The sequence below is a fragment of the Pongo abelii genome, chromosome 6 (assembly GCF_028885655.2).
Source record: "Pongo abelii isolate AG06213 chromosome 6, NHGRI_mPonAbe1-v2.0_pri, whole genome shotgun sequence".
NCBI classification, from domain to species: domain Eukaryota; kingdom Metazoa; phylum Chordata; class Mammalia; order Primates; family Hominidae; genus Pongo; species Pongo abelii.
Genome location: NC_071991.2, coordinates 113,642,771 through 113,658,667, shown reverse-complemented (window position 1 = coordinate 113,658,667; position 15,897 = coordinate 113,642,771). Strand labels below are relative to the sequence as shown.

General features: G+C 42.3%; 1 protein-coding gene across 4 annotated transcripts in view; it reads right to left on the bottom strand.

Moving 5' to 3' along the window:
• Positions 1–12,647, bottom strand: part of CAV1 (caveolin 1) — a 38,380-nt gene extending 25,733 nt beyond the window's left edge. Inside the window, exons 1-2 of one of the 4 annotated variants that reach the window (XM_054558802.2) lie at positions 10,121–12,647; positions 8,695–8,859 (exon numbers count right to left, since the gene is read on the bottom strand). In XM_054558802.2, coding sequence (XP_054414777.2) covers positions 8,695–8,859; positions 10,121–10,351 — 396 coding nt within the window. In that variant the 5' untranslated portion in view covers positions 10,352–12,647. 4 annotated transcript variants of the gene reach the window in all.
• Between the last annotated feature and the right edge of the window lie 3,250 nt (positions 12,648–15,897).

Below are 15,897 nucleotides of genomic sequence, written 5' to 3'. Positions count from 1 at the left end.
GTTAAACATTTACATCTTTTACTGAGTAGCTGAGAAAACATGTGATGGAAGGATGTCAGTCTCATTAACCCTGTGTTTCAGAGAAAGAAAGATCTGAAGGTTGAGTAGATTGGAATATAAGGGATCCTCTTTTAAGTTAGGGTGCAGTTTAATGGCTGTGATAAAAGGCAGCAGACGGGTGACATTAGAGAAAGGAATCAGAGAAAGGCCGGACATGCCTGGAATGTAGAAATTTTGCCTATTCTGCTAGAAAATAGTGTGAGTAGGGACTTCCAGTATATTCCAGGTATAGGAATCAGAGACAGGCCATTGCCAATTCATTTGTGACAATATTGTTTTTTTCTTCCAAATGGGACACTTCTGAGCATGCCTGGATGCTGTTACTTGGGGCTGAGTAGTGCTGGCTAGTCTGTACGAGACAACCTAGAATATATGGTCACCCCATTCTTAGGTCACTCTGAGGCTCTAAGCTTGCAGTTGGCTTTAAGCCCAAGTAGGCTGAAGGGATGGAGAACCACTGAGCAAGTTGATTTGGGAGCCCTCCACGGTGTTTCAAAACTCTCGGCAGGGTTTTAAATGGCCTAACCTGCAAGTATTCTACTAGCAGGGAAAACATCTACAACTTTGCTGTGTATCTTATTTGCTCTCTTCAGGTAGAATCAACCAGGGTGTATATCTTTAAGCCAACCTTGGGTACAGTCATTTCTAAATCTGACTTCACAGTGTAATCATTTGAAGACTGATCATTTGAAACTCTGAAAAATACAGACACTCAGGCTCCACCTCTAGATATTCTAATATAATATATCTGGGCCGGGTGCAGTGGCTCACGCCTATAATCCCAGCACTTTGGGAGGCCGAGGCGAGTGGATCACAAGGTCAGGAGATTGAGACCATCCTGGCTAACATGGTGACACCCCGTCTCTACTAAAAAATAGAAAAAATTAGCCGGCCGTGGTGGCAGGCGCCTGTAGTCCCAGCTACTTGGGAGGGCAGGAGAATGGCGTGAACCCGGGAGGTGGAGCTTGCAGTGAGCCAAGATCATGCCACTGCACTCCAGCCTGGGTGACAGAGTGAGACTCTGCCTCAAAAAAAAAAAAAAAAATATATATATATATTATAAATACTATATATATATTTTATACATATATCTGAGGTGGGCCCAGGCATCTGTATTTATAAACATTCCTCTGATTCTTTTGACACCTAGCCAAATTTGATAGTGCTTTTGGGTTTATAAAGAGGCTATGGGGTTTTTAAAAGGCTGCAAATTACAATTTTTATTTTTTTTTTTGTGATGGAGTCTCACTCTGTCGCCCAGGCTGGAGTGCAGTGGCTCAATCTTGGCACACTGTAACTTCTGCCTCCCAGGTTAAAGCGATTCTCATGCCTCAGCCACCAAAGTAGCTGGGACTACAGGTGCATGCCACCATGCCCAGCTAATCTTTTGTATTTTTAGTAGAGACAGGGTTTCACCATGTTGGCCAGGCTGGTCTCAAACTCCTGACCTCAGCTGATCCGCCTGCCTTGGCCTCCCAATCAATGTTTCAATAGGAGGATTAGAAGTTGAGAGCCAGTATGTGAGGAGAGGATATTAGAGAGGAATTGAAATATTTTCTACAATTTAATTACAATTTTTATAAGACTGAAACAGAAGCAAATTGCCTAAAAATATATATTCCTATTTTGCCTTGTTTATTTGCCCAGAAACAATTTGAAGGTTTATAAATGACATGTTGTTTGGACCAAAGATATAAAGATAGAAGATTTTAACAGACAGTAGAATTTGGTAAAGGAATCCATTAAAAGTCTGTGAAGGAATCTGCATAAAGAAAGTCAAGGAGATAGCTACAAACTCTATGTGGGCAGCATTTATATCCTGGCTAAAACAATTAGCCAGGAATTGTGGCACATCCTTGTGGTCCCAGTTACTCAGGAGTCGCTTGAGCCCAGGAGGTTGAGGCTACAGTGAGCCATGATTGTGCCATTGCACTCCAGCTGGGGCAACAGAGCAAGATTTTGCCTCAAAATAAATAAATAAATAAATAAAGCAAAGAAACACAAAATAGTTTGCCCAAAATATTTCTGGGGTGTTCATTTTATTTTATTTTATTTTATTTTTTGAGACGGAGTCTCGCTGTGTCACCAGGCTGGAGTGCAGTGGCACAATCTTGGCTCACTGCAATCTTGGCCTCCCGGGTTCAAGCCATTTTCCTGCCTCAGCTTCCCAAGTAGCTGGGATTACAAACACGTGCTACCACACCCAGCTAATTTTTGTATTTTTCATAGAGATGAGGTTTCACCATGTTGGCCAGGATGATCTTGCTCTCCTATCCTCATGATCCACCCATCTTGACCTCCCAAAGTGCTGGGATTACAGGAGTGAGTCACTGCGCCCGGCCTTTTTGGGGCATTTATTAACTGCTTTTAGACAAACAATTTTGCTCCCTATGTATAAGGTCAAATCTCATGGACTACTGAGGAAGATAAATCTATGGGCCTAATATTTTCAGTCCCTTCTTCCTCCTTGGCGTCCAGTAGGACTAGAACGCTTTCTAGTTGAAAGAGATCATGAAAGCATTAGGCCATTATGCTGAAACCATACCTGATCTGATTACGTCATGCATGCCTTTTCCTGACTGCTAAAGAAAAAGAATTTTGTGTCAGTCTCTACTTTAGAATCACCACATTCAAGTTTTAGAGAAGAAAGTTACAAAAGTTGCAAATATTTGTTTTCTAATCTTGGCACAATCCTCTTTCACTACAACAGGTTGCCTCTGAGCATCTATGTGTTAGGCATAATTTCTAGGGGCTGAGAGTGTCTTTTTTAGAAAGTTGTTTTATAACAAGTATAGTTTGCAGATCTTTTTCTCTAGGGCCTCAGATTATGGTAAAGAAGATAATAAATATGCAAGGTCTCCAGGGTGTGGAAGAAGAGTGTGTATATCTTGGAATAAAGCATCTTTGTATGAAGACAGCAGCCCTCAACTTTCCGCACAGCCAGGGGGATCATGGAAGGTCCAACCCTGCAGGTGAGCGCACATAGCCCTGTCCTCCTAGAGACCACCTGTTTCTGGTCATTCCATCACAGAGAATTATGTTTAAAAGTAGGGCAAACTAAAAAGCAGTTTCATTTGGAATATGAAAGTGTCTGTTATTTTATGGACTTGAGTGGACAGGATACACAAACAGGTGGTTTTTCAAATTACTGGACTTTCCAGATGCTGCTCACTATTGCAGCTGTTCCTACTTTCAACCCCTTAAAAGTGTAGCCAACCCTGCCATTAATTGAAAGAATATCCCACATCATGAAGCTTTTCATAATTCAAGGGTACTTGGTGCACCTTGCCTTAAATTTTAATAAATAATATGAAATCTTATTCAGTTAAAACAGAAGTTTTTTGATTGCAGTTAATAGATGGAGGAGGGAAAAGACTCTTTTAGTAAGCATTTAAAATGTATATAATTTTGGGTTGAACTTGAAATCATTTCATATGCTTAAGAATGAATAATAGCTGCCATTTTAGTATCATGCTTTGCTCAGTATTCTGAGAACAATTTCCCACTAAAGATGATCACAATGCAATTTTACAAGCTGGGGGTTCTGAATTCCATGCATGACTTCATACATGGTAGAATATCAATCACCAACTTGTGAAGCTATCTCCTAAACAAACATACAAGCAAAACTAATACTAGTGCCAACAGAAAAAGATATTAACATGGTGCCGAGACAATCTGATCTTTTAAATCTTATACTTTGATTAGATGTATATCAAATAAATAATAATTTTACAAATGACTGTTATACTGATATTAATCACCAATTGCTCTAGAATGCTTTCTAGTTGAAAGGGATCATGGAGGCATTAAACCATTGTATTAAAATCAAAACTGATCTGATTATCATGTGCGTGCATTTTCTTGACTGTTAAAGAAAAATTTGTGTCTGTGCATATTTAAGAATCATTACATTCCAATTTTAGAAAAGCAAGTTATGAATGCGTATTTCTGTTTTTCAACAAAGACCTCCTTTCAGATGTCCTGATTTGTCTCAGTGCTAACAGAATCATCTAAACACATTTTTCCTGTCATGACAATAGTCCATGGTGAATCACAATCTTATCTATTCTTCCTTAATGATACATTTCAAAATATTCATTTTGGGCAGTAACTATGTAAAAGGATGGATAACATTTTAAACTTGTTAGCCTTTAATTTCTATTAATATTACAAAAGAGGAATTAGAGGCCAGCCTGGTAACCATGATGATCCCTTCCAATTCTAAAATTCTGTCATTTTGTGCATGTATGGTTCGATCCCCAATGCCACTTCACATTGTCTTCATTTCACATCTGGACCATGATGCAATTACATCTGAACTCTTTTCTGCTCAACTAGACTGGCTACTTTTCATTACCTTCTGTACCTTCACCAGAGTCATTTTACAAAAATGTCACCTTCATTATACCACACCGATGCTTGCAGTCATTTATGACTGCCCACTGCTGACATGATGATGTCCAAACTTATCATGAGTGCTGGATTTAGAGACTCTGCATTTTACTATGATCAGTCTTTTCACCTTTATCACCTATCACTCTGCCATGTGAAATCTCAAATCCCAGTCTGACTGAGCTACTAAAACTCCCCTGTGGGAGACATTCTTTTCTCCATGCCTGGCTTATTTAGAATGCCTTCCTGTGCTTTTGCCCCAGCTATTTGCAATCCATTGTCCTCCACGACCCAATTCAAACTGCGCCTCCTTCATACCATTCTCCATTAAACCATCTGCAATACATCCTCCTTCTCTGACCCTGCTATCCTTTCCACGGCTGGCTCTCCCTAACACTTCATATTGATACCATTCCCTATTTAAAAACCTTTTTTTGTTATGCAATATTCAACACTACTGTATTTACTTTTGATTTCTTATCATATATATTGTATTTGGTCTGTTTCCAAAATGATGAGAAGGCTTACAGTAGAGACCACATAAGACAGTATGTCAGTTAAAAGGGGGAAGTGAAAATACAAAACCATATGTGGGAGAGAATAAGGAACATGAATTAATGAAACTTAAAATCCAGCTATAGATTTGAAACTGCTTCCTGGCAGTCAAGGCAGAAAAAAAAAAAGAAAAAAAAAGGAAAAAGGACCAATCAGTTTCCATGTAGCAGTGACTTACTATTTTGGTTGTATGTATGTATTTTTTTAAAACAATTTTTACCTGTGTGCATGTTGTCTCACTAACTGTAATCTTCTTTGTGATTGCCAGGATTTATTGTAGGAATTACACAGCAAAGCATCTAATCTAGCATATTGCATGGGTTTAATAAATAAATTAATTGATGGCTAATTTTATCAGAATTATAGATTTGAAGCCATTTTATTTATCTAGAAAATCAAAATAAGTACATAATAAACATGTGAATAACAATGTGAACAAAAGAAGAAGACATAGAAATCTCAGAGGGAGAATGAAGGGTTTGAATTTGTGACCACTTTAATTAAAGGAAATTTTAAAAAGTATTCACAAGCTACTTAATATTTTTGGGTAAATGTCTATATTTGGGTAAGTTGTCTCATAATGTGGAGCAGCAAGCTTTTAGTAAGATGAGAAATTAATTTTATCGGAACTGGATTGTATACTATAATGTGTCATTATTACTAGTAAAATAGGTGATAATGCTGAACCTTCTTGAAATATAAATTCATGCCACACATGAGTTTTCTTTCCTCTCTGGAAATAAAACTGGGGTTTCATTTCTTCTCTAGAGTTTTGTTGTTGTTTTCTTTAACTTGGCAAGGGGATGCTTTTACAATGCAGAGAACACCCTAATCTGGCACTGTCCAATAGAGATTTCTGTGCTGATGGAAATGTTCTATGTCTGTGCCACTAGCTTTACCTGTTGCACACTCACAATGTGGCTAGTGTGACTAAGGAACTGAATTTTAAATTTTACTTGATATTAATTACTTGAAATTTAAATGGAAACACAAATGGCTAGTGATTACCATATTGGACATAGCAACTTTTACAGGGCTGCTTGCTTTTAGGACCAACTTTTCCTGACTTGATTGGGTACCTTTAACAATAGATTCCATTGGCCACTGTTTCTTTCTTATTATGTGAAGTTTTAAGCTACCATGCATTAGCAGTAAAGCTTTGGGTGCTTTTAAGAAGCACCCAAAATTATTGTCATGGTATTTTTAAGAAGTCTATGTTGTTGGCCAGGCGTAGTGGCTCACACCTGTAATCCCAACACTTTGGGAGGCCAAGACCAGTGGATCGCTTGAGGTCAGGAGTTCAAGACCAGCCTGGCCAACATGGTGAAACCCCATCTCCACTAAAAATACAAATATTAACCCAGCATGGTGGCGTGCACCTGTAGTCCCAGCTACTCAGGAGGCTGAGACAGAAGAATTGCTTGAACCTGGGAGGTGGAGGTTGCAGTGATCTGAGATCATGCCACTGCACTCCAGCCTGGGTGGACAGAGTGAGACTCCATCTCAAAATAAATAAATAAATAAATAAAAATAAAAATAAAAAATAAAAAAGTCTATGTTGTCTAAAGTAAAATTTAGGGAAATTTATTATTTACTGTCATGGAAACTGGGAGAGAATCATCCCTGTTTCTGTTATTTTGTTTGTGCTTGTAGTTGAGGATACATATTTATAAAATAGGAGTCTCCATAAGATGTAGATAGGCCCCTGTTCATCGGCCAGGCACTCTTTGGGCAGAATTTGCATTTGTAGTCTTGGTGTCTCTCTGTAGGGCATTCTCTGAAGTCCCCTCTAGGCCAGGCATCTGAGTGAGACTGCCAAATTCTTTTCTATGTGGATTTTTTGGTTTGACTGTCTTGTTTTGCTCACAGTTCTATGAGCAACTAGTCAGGGTTTGGTTTCTTTAGGCTAGCAGGAGCTTGCTCTAGCTTTTTCTTTTAATTTCTTTAATTTGAGGATCCCCACACTTGCTCTTTGAAATGCTGTTTTGTAAACTGCTATTTCCTCCAAGCCTGTTATGTTTTTTTTCCATCTGTGTTGAAGTCTCTTTTCCCAGTGGGGCCTTTCTTTCTCAACTTAGTCATGCTATGTGTGGAGACCCACATCCACACTGTTGGCCTCTCTGACTCATCCCGGGAGGTTCGCTTGCTCCAGGGAATCTCACTCACAGTGCAGTGGAACAACAGGGAGGATCCAGTGAAGCCAGCCCTCTCAGAAATCTGCCTCTTTTCCTGGCAACTCTCCTTCTTGTTCAAAGCTACATGAGAAGGGTGGGGGTGGGGGAAAACACAAACATCCTCTCCCTTTAAGGTAATGTTTTTACTAAATAGTTTTTTAGCAATTCTATTTTCTAGTTTATAAGGTACTTTTGTTGCTGTTGCTTTTAAATATTCCATAATCCAGCTAGTCAAAAAAAGCTGCAAATGCTCCAATTTTCCTTTTTCCTACTCCAGGAAGCCAAGACAGTCAATTCTGACAGTTTTTTTTTCCTTCCAGTTACAGATTAAACTGTTTCCCCTTTTGAAATGTATTATTCATGAATGTAAACAGTTTGTGAACTATATAGCTCCTCCCATCCATAGATAGCAGGCGTGGTGGGTGGAAATTGCTCATCCACCTCATTGATTGCTGGGGGTTGTATAGGAGTAGATCTTCACACGGCAATCCCTGAGCCAGGATTTTTCCTTAGCCTTCCATTTCTCAGAGAAAACCCTCTGCCAAGGATGGCTCTAGCCCATGATATCCCAATCCAGATGTGTTTAGGCAATAAATTCCTCCCACTAGATTGGCTAAAAGGGTCAGAATCGAATAACAGTGATAATTTAAAACTGACCACTGAGTCAGATCTAAGTCTGGCCAATAACCCAGTCCATTTATTTTTAATCTCACCAAGCACATCCTGAAAGTATGAAAAGGAACTCCAACCTGAATGTGCCATTAGCTCAGGGCAGGCTGACCCAGGTAGCTACTAAAGAAGCAGCTTTCCACATCTAAGTGCAGGTCCATAGATAGAAGAAACCAAGAGGCATACATTGTTTTTGGTTTTGTAAATTTGCTTAGTTGTGCACAAGTGACTTGTTAGTCTAGTTAAAGTAACTTTCATATCTATATGAATAAGTACGTATTTTCTTTGTCTTTAGTCCTAGGCATTTCCATCCACTGTAGTATTTTTAAGAAAATCACTTCCCATCGTTTTAGTTGGGGGAACATGCCCATCTATCTTGTATTCTGACTCATCCTCAGCACAAGACCTGACACAATTATCTTACTGTCTTAATGCCACGTGCAGTGGGGACCTGTCACTAGACTTTCAACCTGGGAATGGATAGGAACCATCTCACCGTCCCAAGGAGTATGGGCCGTCTGTTGCTGAGGTCAACAGATTCATTTGCTAGGATAAAAGTGTAGTTATAGGAACTTCTACAAAACTCACTTTAGCTGAATTTCAGCTGAACTAACTATTGGGAGGAGATGGGGGAAGGGAGATGTAACGTTTCTGCCGACTGCGGGAGCTCCCACACATCAAACCCACAAAACTCTGTGTGTGTGTGTGTGTGTGTGTGTGTGTGTGTGTGTGTAGGGGGCGGGGTGGGTTGTGCGTACACGGCAATGCTAAAGAAGGATGCACCGGCTAACTGCCAGAAGAGAGCTGTCTCAGCCCTTCCCTGTTGATCGCCTTGGCTTACCTTGACCACGTCATCGTTGAGGTGTTTAGGGTCGCGGTTGACCAGGTCTATCTCCTTGGTGTGCGCGTCGTACACTTGCTTCTCGCTCAGCTCCTCTGCCATGGCCTTGTTGTTGGGCTTGTAGATGTTGCCCTGTTCCCGGATGGGAACGGTGTAGAGATGTCCCTGCAGAGGGCGGAGGGCGGACGGCCAGGAGGGGGAGGGCGGCAACGGCGGTGGGAGGAAAAATGCAAAAAGAAAAACAAGCGATCAGAAGTCAGCCTGGCGGCGGGGGAAACCTCGAGCTCGAAATCGAACTAACCGCTCCGACAGCTACGGCTCGGTGCACAGAAACCGCCTGCGCGCAGCCAGCTTTTTAAGAGGATCTCGCAGAGGACACCACACCCCTCCGTACTCTGCAGGGCGCGCCTGCCTCCCCTGCCCACCGCCAGGGGTCAGGGCAGGCCCCGCTGCGCCGTCCGCAGGTCCCCGCCCGCGCACGCCCCGCTTCAGCACGCAGGACCCGCAGGACCCGCAGGACCCGCAGGACCTCGGCGGCGAGGGGGCAGCCGCAGGCTTCTCCCGGACTCCCTAAGCCGCGCCGCTCTCGCCCTGAGCGCTTCACCTGTTTCCCGTTCCCGTCCCCGGCCCCTATTACCCCTGCCCGGGTAATCCCTTCCAGCTTTATCTAAGATCCAACAGCAGCCGCCCGACCCGCGGAATGTTCCCTTTATCGCTGCTTCTTGGCCGCGTCCCCCTCGCACCTGCCCGCGTCCCCCTCGCACCTGTCCGCGTCCCCCACCCTGCCTCGGCCCTCTCTTGTCCCTCCACGGCTCTCCCTCCTCAATCCGCCGTGATGATCACAATCCCGAAAGTTCCCATTTCTGGCGGAGCCAGGCGCCAGACCCCCTAAACGTCCTAGAACTCAGTCTCACCTGCGCAGCTCCCCCGACCCACCCTCAGAGCACTCCCAGGCTGCGGGCGGGTGGCTGAAGGGCAGCTGAGTGTTGGAAGATGAGGTTTCCACACCCGGGCAGAGCTCCAGCGCGTGGAGGGCATTGGAAGTGATGGTGGCAGTTTGGGGAGGGGAGGTCCGCCCCTCTCAGAACACCCCTGCGAGACGCCAAGATGCAGAAGGAGTTCTTGAGATGGTTCAAGAACTTTGGAAAGTGCAAACACACCGCGCGCCGCCTCCGGGACCTGCCGGTCTGGGCGCCTGGAGGGGAGTCCCAGGGACTGTCCTCAGGACTCGGATAAATGACACCTCCACCCTGCACTCCACCTCTTCGAACCCCCAGCAGGCAGGGCCGGACCGCGGGGGTCCCGCGACAAGGGAGCAACCTAGACCCATCCAGAAAACGCGTCCTGGGCCCAACAGACCCAATCTCAGAACCCCAGTCCTCTTTTCCGTGTCCTCCTAGCTTAGGGGCTCCCTAGGCCCCCTCACCATTAGGAAAACATAAAACATTCCTGGCTTCTCTTCACCTCCCCGCCCAGGCCCATTCCTCAGCGGTGCCAACGCCAGAGAAGTGCTCCGAAGTGGAGAGAGGGCTGGGGCCAGGGCAGCAGTCGGGATATTTGGAGAGGCAAATAGCAGAAGCGGACACTCCCCGCGCGCCCGGGGCGGCGCGCCCCCACCGATGCCTACCTCCGAGTCTACGTATTTGCCCCCAGACATGCTGGCCAGTGGCTGGATGAAAGCTGTGAAGAGGTTTCCCTGGGCTGTGCTTTAAGGGAACTGAGGAAGGAAGATCTCGTATTGTATGGGGGAAAAAAAAGGCGCTGGCGGGGGGCGGTGGCTGGGAGGGAGCCTCCTGGCCTCCCGCCAAAGGTTTGTTCTGCTCGCGGTTGGCCCGGACGTGCGCTGCGCCGGGTCTAGGCACATCCCCAAGGTTCTGGCAGCAGACGGCGGGGAGCGCCCGCAGCGAGCAGAGAGCGAGTGAGAACGTTTCTCCCGCGCTGGGGTGCTTGGGCAGATTATTTTAAACCTGAGGCAACATTTTCCCTGCTCTGAACCACCGAGAGGCGTCCCGGGGAGAGCGAATGTTTTCGCAGTGCATCATCTCAGCAGGGGTGGAGGGAGCCGACGCGCCTGCAGAGATGCCCAGTATGGGCAACCAAGGCGGCAGAAACAGTCCACAATCCTGCCCTGTCCTAAGCCGTCCCTTCCCACCTCCCCCACCCCCCGCCCATCGCCCAAGTTCCATCTCTGCCTTAAGACACATCTGTCTCCCTGTTTCACAGAGGGAGGGATGAAAGATGGCTAGAAACCTTTAGGTACATTTCACATCTAAACTTTGTGGATCCCTTGTGGAAGGAATCTGTGTGGGTGCCTGTGTTGTAATTTTGGTGACACTCGTTTACATCTAGTCGGTGTGGATGGAAACTTAAGCAGGCATGCAGAATTTAACATTTCCCATCCGTTTCTGAAATGTCTCCCAAACGCTTCGAAATAAGAAATGAAGATCTTTAACTTTTCTATAATTTTATTACCGATATTTTCTGGAACAATGGAATTTTATGCCAACAGGTTATGCCATATTTGCAAAATACACGAAATATTTATAATTGTGGAATTATTTAAAGCTTCAAGTTTATTACCAGAGAAGATTTTTTTTTTAATGTGCTTGGCTGTGAGGAAAGATTTGACTTTTCTAATTGACTAGATTTAAAAAGATGTGATAGCGATTAAAGTATTTTATCTGTTCCTGAATTTGGGGCTTCTGTCTTTATTGTAAAGAAGCACAAAATGAATTAAATAGTAATCAGTCATTTTACTTTTGAGCTGTAATTAATCAGGAAACTCATTATCCAGAAATGAAAGGACATGTTACTTACGCTTCCATGTGCAGTCAAAAGTCAAAGTATCACTTGAAATTATTTTTTAAAAAAAGCTGGAATACACTTGAAGGGGCACAGGTTAAAATTACAATAGAGAGGGGAATGTGGGTTGCGAGTAAGAGGGAGGAGAAAGGGAAATGGATGGAATGCTGAAAGAGTTGATTATTTAGTTAGAGAGAAGACACAAAAGTATAAAAGAACTATAAAGGACAGGCTATTGTTGGTAGCAAAAATTTTTGGAACAAAAGATCAGTTTTAACTAAGAATGGCAGGGAAAGTGTCACAGTGTCACAAATGTTGGCATGCCTGTAATTATGTTGGTCATTCATGATTAGCAGACTAAAGATCTTTCAAAAGTTGGGTTTTCCCAAATACCACATTAGTGGGAGCTAAATGATGAGAACTCATGGAAACAAACAGGGAAACAACAGGCACTGGGGCCCACTTGAGGGGTGGAGCGTCGGGGAGGGAGAGGAGCAGAAAAATAACTATTGGGGAGTAGGCTTTGTAGCTGGGTGATGAAATAATCTGTACAATGAATCCCTGTGACACAAATTTACCTATTTAACAAACCTGCACATGTACTCTTGAACCTAAAATAAAAGTTAAAAAAATTTGGAATGTTTTAAAATAAGCTTATTTATGAATAAACAAATAATTAGGGTTTCTCTTTTCTTCTTTCTTTCTTTCTTTCCTTCCTTCCTTCTTTCTTTTTCTTTTTTTCTTTTCTTTCTGACAGGGTGTCCTCTGTCACCCAAGCTGGAATGCAGTGGTGCATTCATAGGTCACTGCAGCCTGGACCTCTTGGGCCCAAGTGATCCACCTCAGTTTCCTGATAGAATGCTGAAACTATAGGTGTGCACCACCACACTCTGCTAGTTTTTTTTAAAAAGTGTTTATAGAGACGGGGGTCTCACTCTGTTACCCTGTCTGGTCTCAAACTCCTAGCCTCAAGCAATCCTCTTGCCCTAGTCTCCCAATGTGTTGGGATTACAGGCGTGAGCCACTACAACTGGCCAAAAAGTTGTGTTTTCTTAATTTCATTTCTGTCAGATTGCATTTCTAAATTGTTTGAACAAATTATATTAACAAATATTAACAAACACAATATACTAGAAAAGGACTGTCAGGTTCAATATGTTCTATAGTACCTAGCCCACCTCTAACGACTGCCATAAATTCATTTAATTTTTCCTTCATACAAGTCAGTTGAGGTTACGTTCTATGGAAAAATGTGGAAACCACTTCCCATCTATTGTTATTCAGTCTTCAGCTGTGATGAGTAACGTTAACTGTGAAAAAAGTCAACAGGAACACAGAGGGAGCTTGTCCTGCATTCCAGCAAGAAAAGGACTTTCCAGGGAGGCCTTTAAGTGAATGCTTAACTAGTACTCAACCGAGGGAAAGCAATCTCGCTGGGAAAGTCCATGTAGAAAAGTCTAATCAACAGCAACACATGGAATCATAATAATCAGTGAAGCGTTGTCAATGCCAAAATGCATTCCTAATGAGAGGAAAAACCACAAACTCTTCATTAACCTGCCTCAACAAGAAGCTGGCACCAAAGAGAAACACATCTTACTCTGTTTATAATAGCTGACTTAGAGAAACTGCTCCAGATTTATGAGAAATAAAAGGAGAAGAAGAACACTGTTAGCATAGGTACAAAATTGGAAATGAATAAATGATATAAGCAAAATTGTTTTTGTTTGACTCCCACACAGATAACTTTAGGCTTGGAGGCGAGTTAATAACTTTCTCCAAATCATTTACTTAAAAAATGAGTATTTGGCAATTCATTTGCCCTCTAATTTTTTTCTTTTTTAGAAGCAGCATTAAAGTTCATCCCATGGATTAGAGGGCACTAGAAATATAGATCTAAAAGCCACTCAGGCGAACCAAACCAACCATCTGAGCGATGAGGATACTAAAGCTTAAATACATTAAAAATACATTTTCCTAAGGAGTTTTGTTGGATAATGAAACATTTTACAGTTGATAAATCACTAGAGAACCTGTTAGCAACTTCTGAGAGATGGGGTTCTTAAGTAGGCTAGTCAGGGTCAGCTTATGGCAAAATTGTGAAATTCATTGCTTTTTATGTTCTCTCATCTCCTTCTCTGTATCGCTTTACTCTGGTACAACTTCCTCTTCCCATCCCTGCCACCATGGGTTCTTTTCGCATTCTTGGCTACTTTTTTTTTTAACTACCACTATAAGATTTGTAATCTAAAGATTTGACCACTCTCAATGATATCAATGGTGTTAAGAAGCAGGCATCTTTCCAACATTTCCCAACACTCAGCACTCCGAGACTTCCCAAATGTGCCTCTGGCAATGCGTTCAGAGAAGGAATTCCAGCTTGGGTTATAATAGGAGTTATCACCAGGTATGATATTATAATCAGTATGGCAGAGCCACCAACCAATCATTTCAAACTTCAGCCATGGCACTGGAGCTGTGCATTAGAGTACTGCTGGTTAGTTGCTGAATCATTAGGAAGTTAAGGGTCCTCAGGGGAAGGGCAACGTACATATCAGAGCAGTGACTGTTTACATGCAAGTGTATAAACATGCCAACATTTTAACCATCTGTGTGTAAGTACATAAACATGTCATCTTTTAATGATCTCTGAGTTCAGCTCAGTATTTACCCTGTTTATCAGCATCACCACCCCATAGGCCTTCTGCTGTTCATTGCATCTGCTGAATCCCATTGAGGCCTCCTTTCTACAGTTGCCCATTTCATATGTGGAAAGAAATGGCTTTCTGGATGAAGACTTGCCACATCACCTGACCCATTCCTCACCTTGTTCTAACTTGAAGCTTCTGTGGATTGGGCTTTTCCACTTTGAGTATTTTAAATAATTTTTTCCCACTTATTTATTTTTTTTTAAAAAAAGCAAGCAAACAGCGATTTTGTGTTTTAAAAATCTTTCTGATCAAGATGGCTAAGAGTTTTCTTTTCCTACTATTTATTTAAATTAACTTCACTTTATTTACAAAATGAAAAATACCACTGATATCTACCCAATAGGAGTGTGTAAACTTTAGTGAGGTGATGTATTTGAAGCTCTGAGAATACTGCCTAAAGCACAATAGTTGCTAAGGTTGAGGGAACATATTTTAGTCCACAAATTTAAGATTCAAATAAACATATTTTACTTCAAAGTATTTTTATTGTAAAATAGTTCAATTATCTGAAATATGGCAAATTGTATGATGGACACCTGCCACCTAGCTTGATTAAGTATCATTTTGCCTTATTTACTCCAGAGCTTTTTAAACAGAAAACATTATAGATACTGTCAAAGTCCCACGTGAATTGTAACTTTCTCTTTTTCTGTAACTGATCTTAATGTCTTTTACAGAGCCACATTCCTTCAGGTGGCAGAAACTTAATTTCAGTCAATTTCTAGTGTCTTCCATTTTGTTCTAAATTCTAGGGGCTTATGAGGTGACCAGGAATCTTGGGTGTGTCTGTGGAGGAGGGTTTCTTCCTTAGCTGTGCATCTTGGCATCTGCTGATGAGTATGTCACTCTGTCTGTCCTTGGTTATTGATCCATTCAGGAGAACAAGAGCTGCACTCTCCTTCAAGCTCATTGAATGTGCCCCTTTGGGCCAGAGACACTTTCTTGCTATTTCTGTTCCTTTCTTGGAGCTCTCTGCAAGCAAATCTGATGAATCTGGATGGGCAGGTCTGATACAGCATAGTGGAACCTCCTATGTTGAGTGCGATGTAGAGAACAGAATGAGTCCTATGCTCTGTCATGGTGCAGAGAAGCTCCAGCGTGTCACTGCCTCCATGTGCCCTATCTTGAAACAGAAGGCACAGACATCTTTGCTTTTCGATCCTCTTAATTTATCAGGGCCCACCCTAGAAATACTCCTGTCAAAAACTACTTTGCTTCTTTTCTCAATTTCTTCTCCCTTGAGCAGGAAGCCTTGTTCTTACATCGCCCACCAATATTTTCATGCCATGAATCCCCCAGGACCAGGATTTTGGAATTAAGAAAAGCCTTATCTCTGCTTTTATGCTATAAAAATTTTTCCACAAGGGTAGATGGGGTAGGGGAAAGCTCCAGGGGCAACCGGAAAAGAACATTAGTGAAACTTCAGAAGTGTCATCCTTCCCTAATTTTCCCCTCTTTTCCTTCAACCAAATCTTGCCAAGATTTTTGCCGGTAACATCTGTAAGGGCTGCTGTTTCTGAGTTACAACAAACCCTCGAACTCAAATTTCACATATGTAATTTCAGAACTTCTGCCAATATTTACTTTTCATTGGTAGCCTTGATTAAGGCTTTTTAACCTAATTAACTCCAAATATTGATAGTGAAAGAATATGTTTAGTCTTTAGCATTTCCTATGTCACTTTACAATT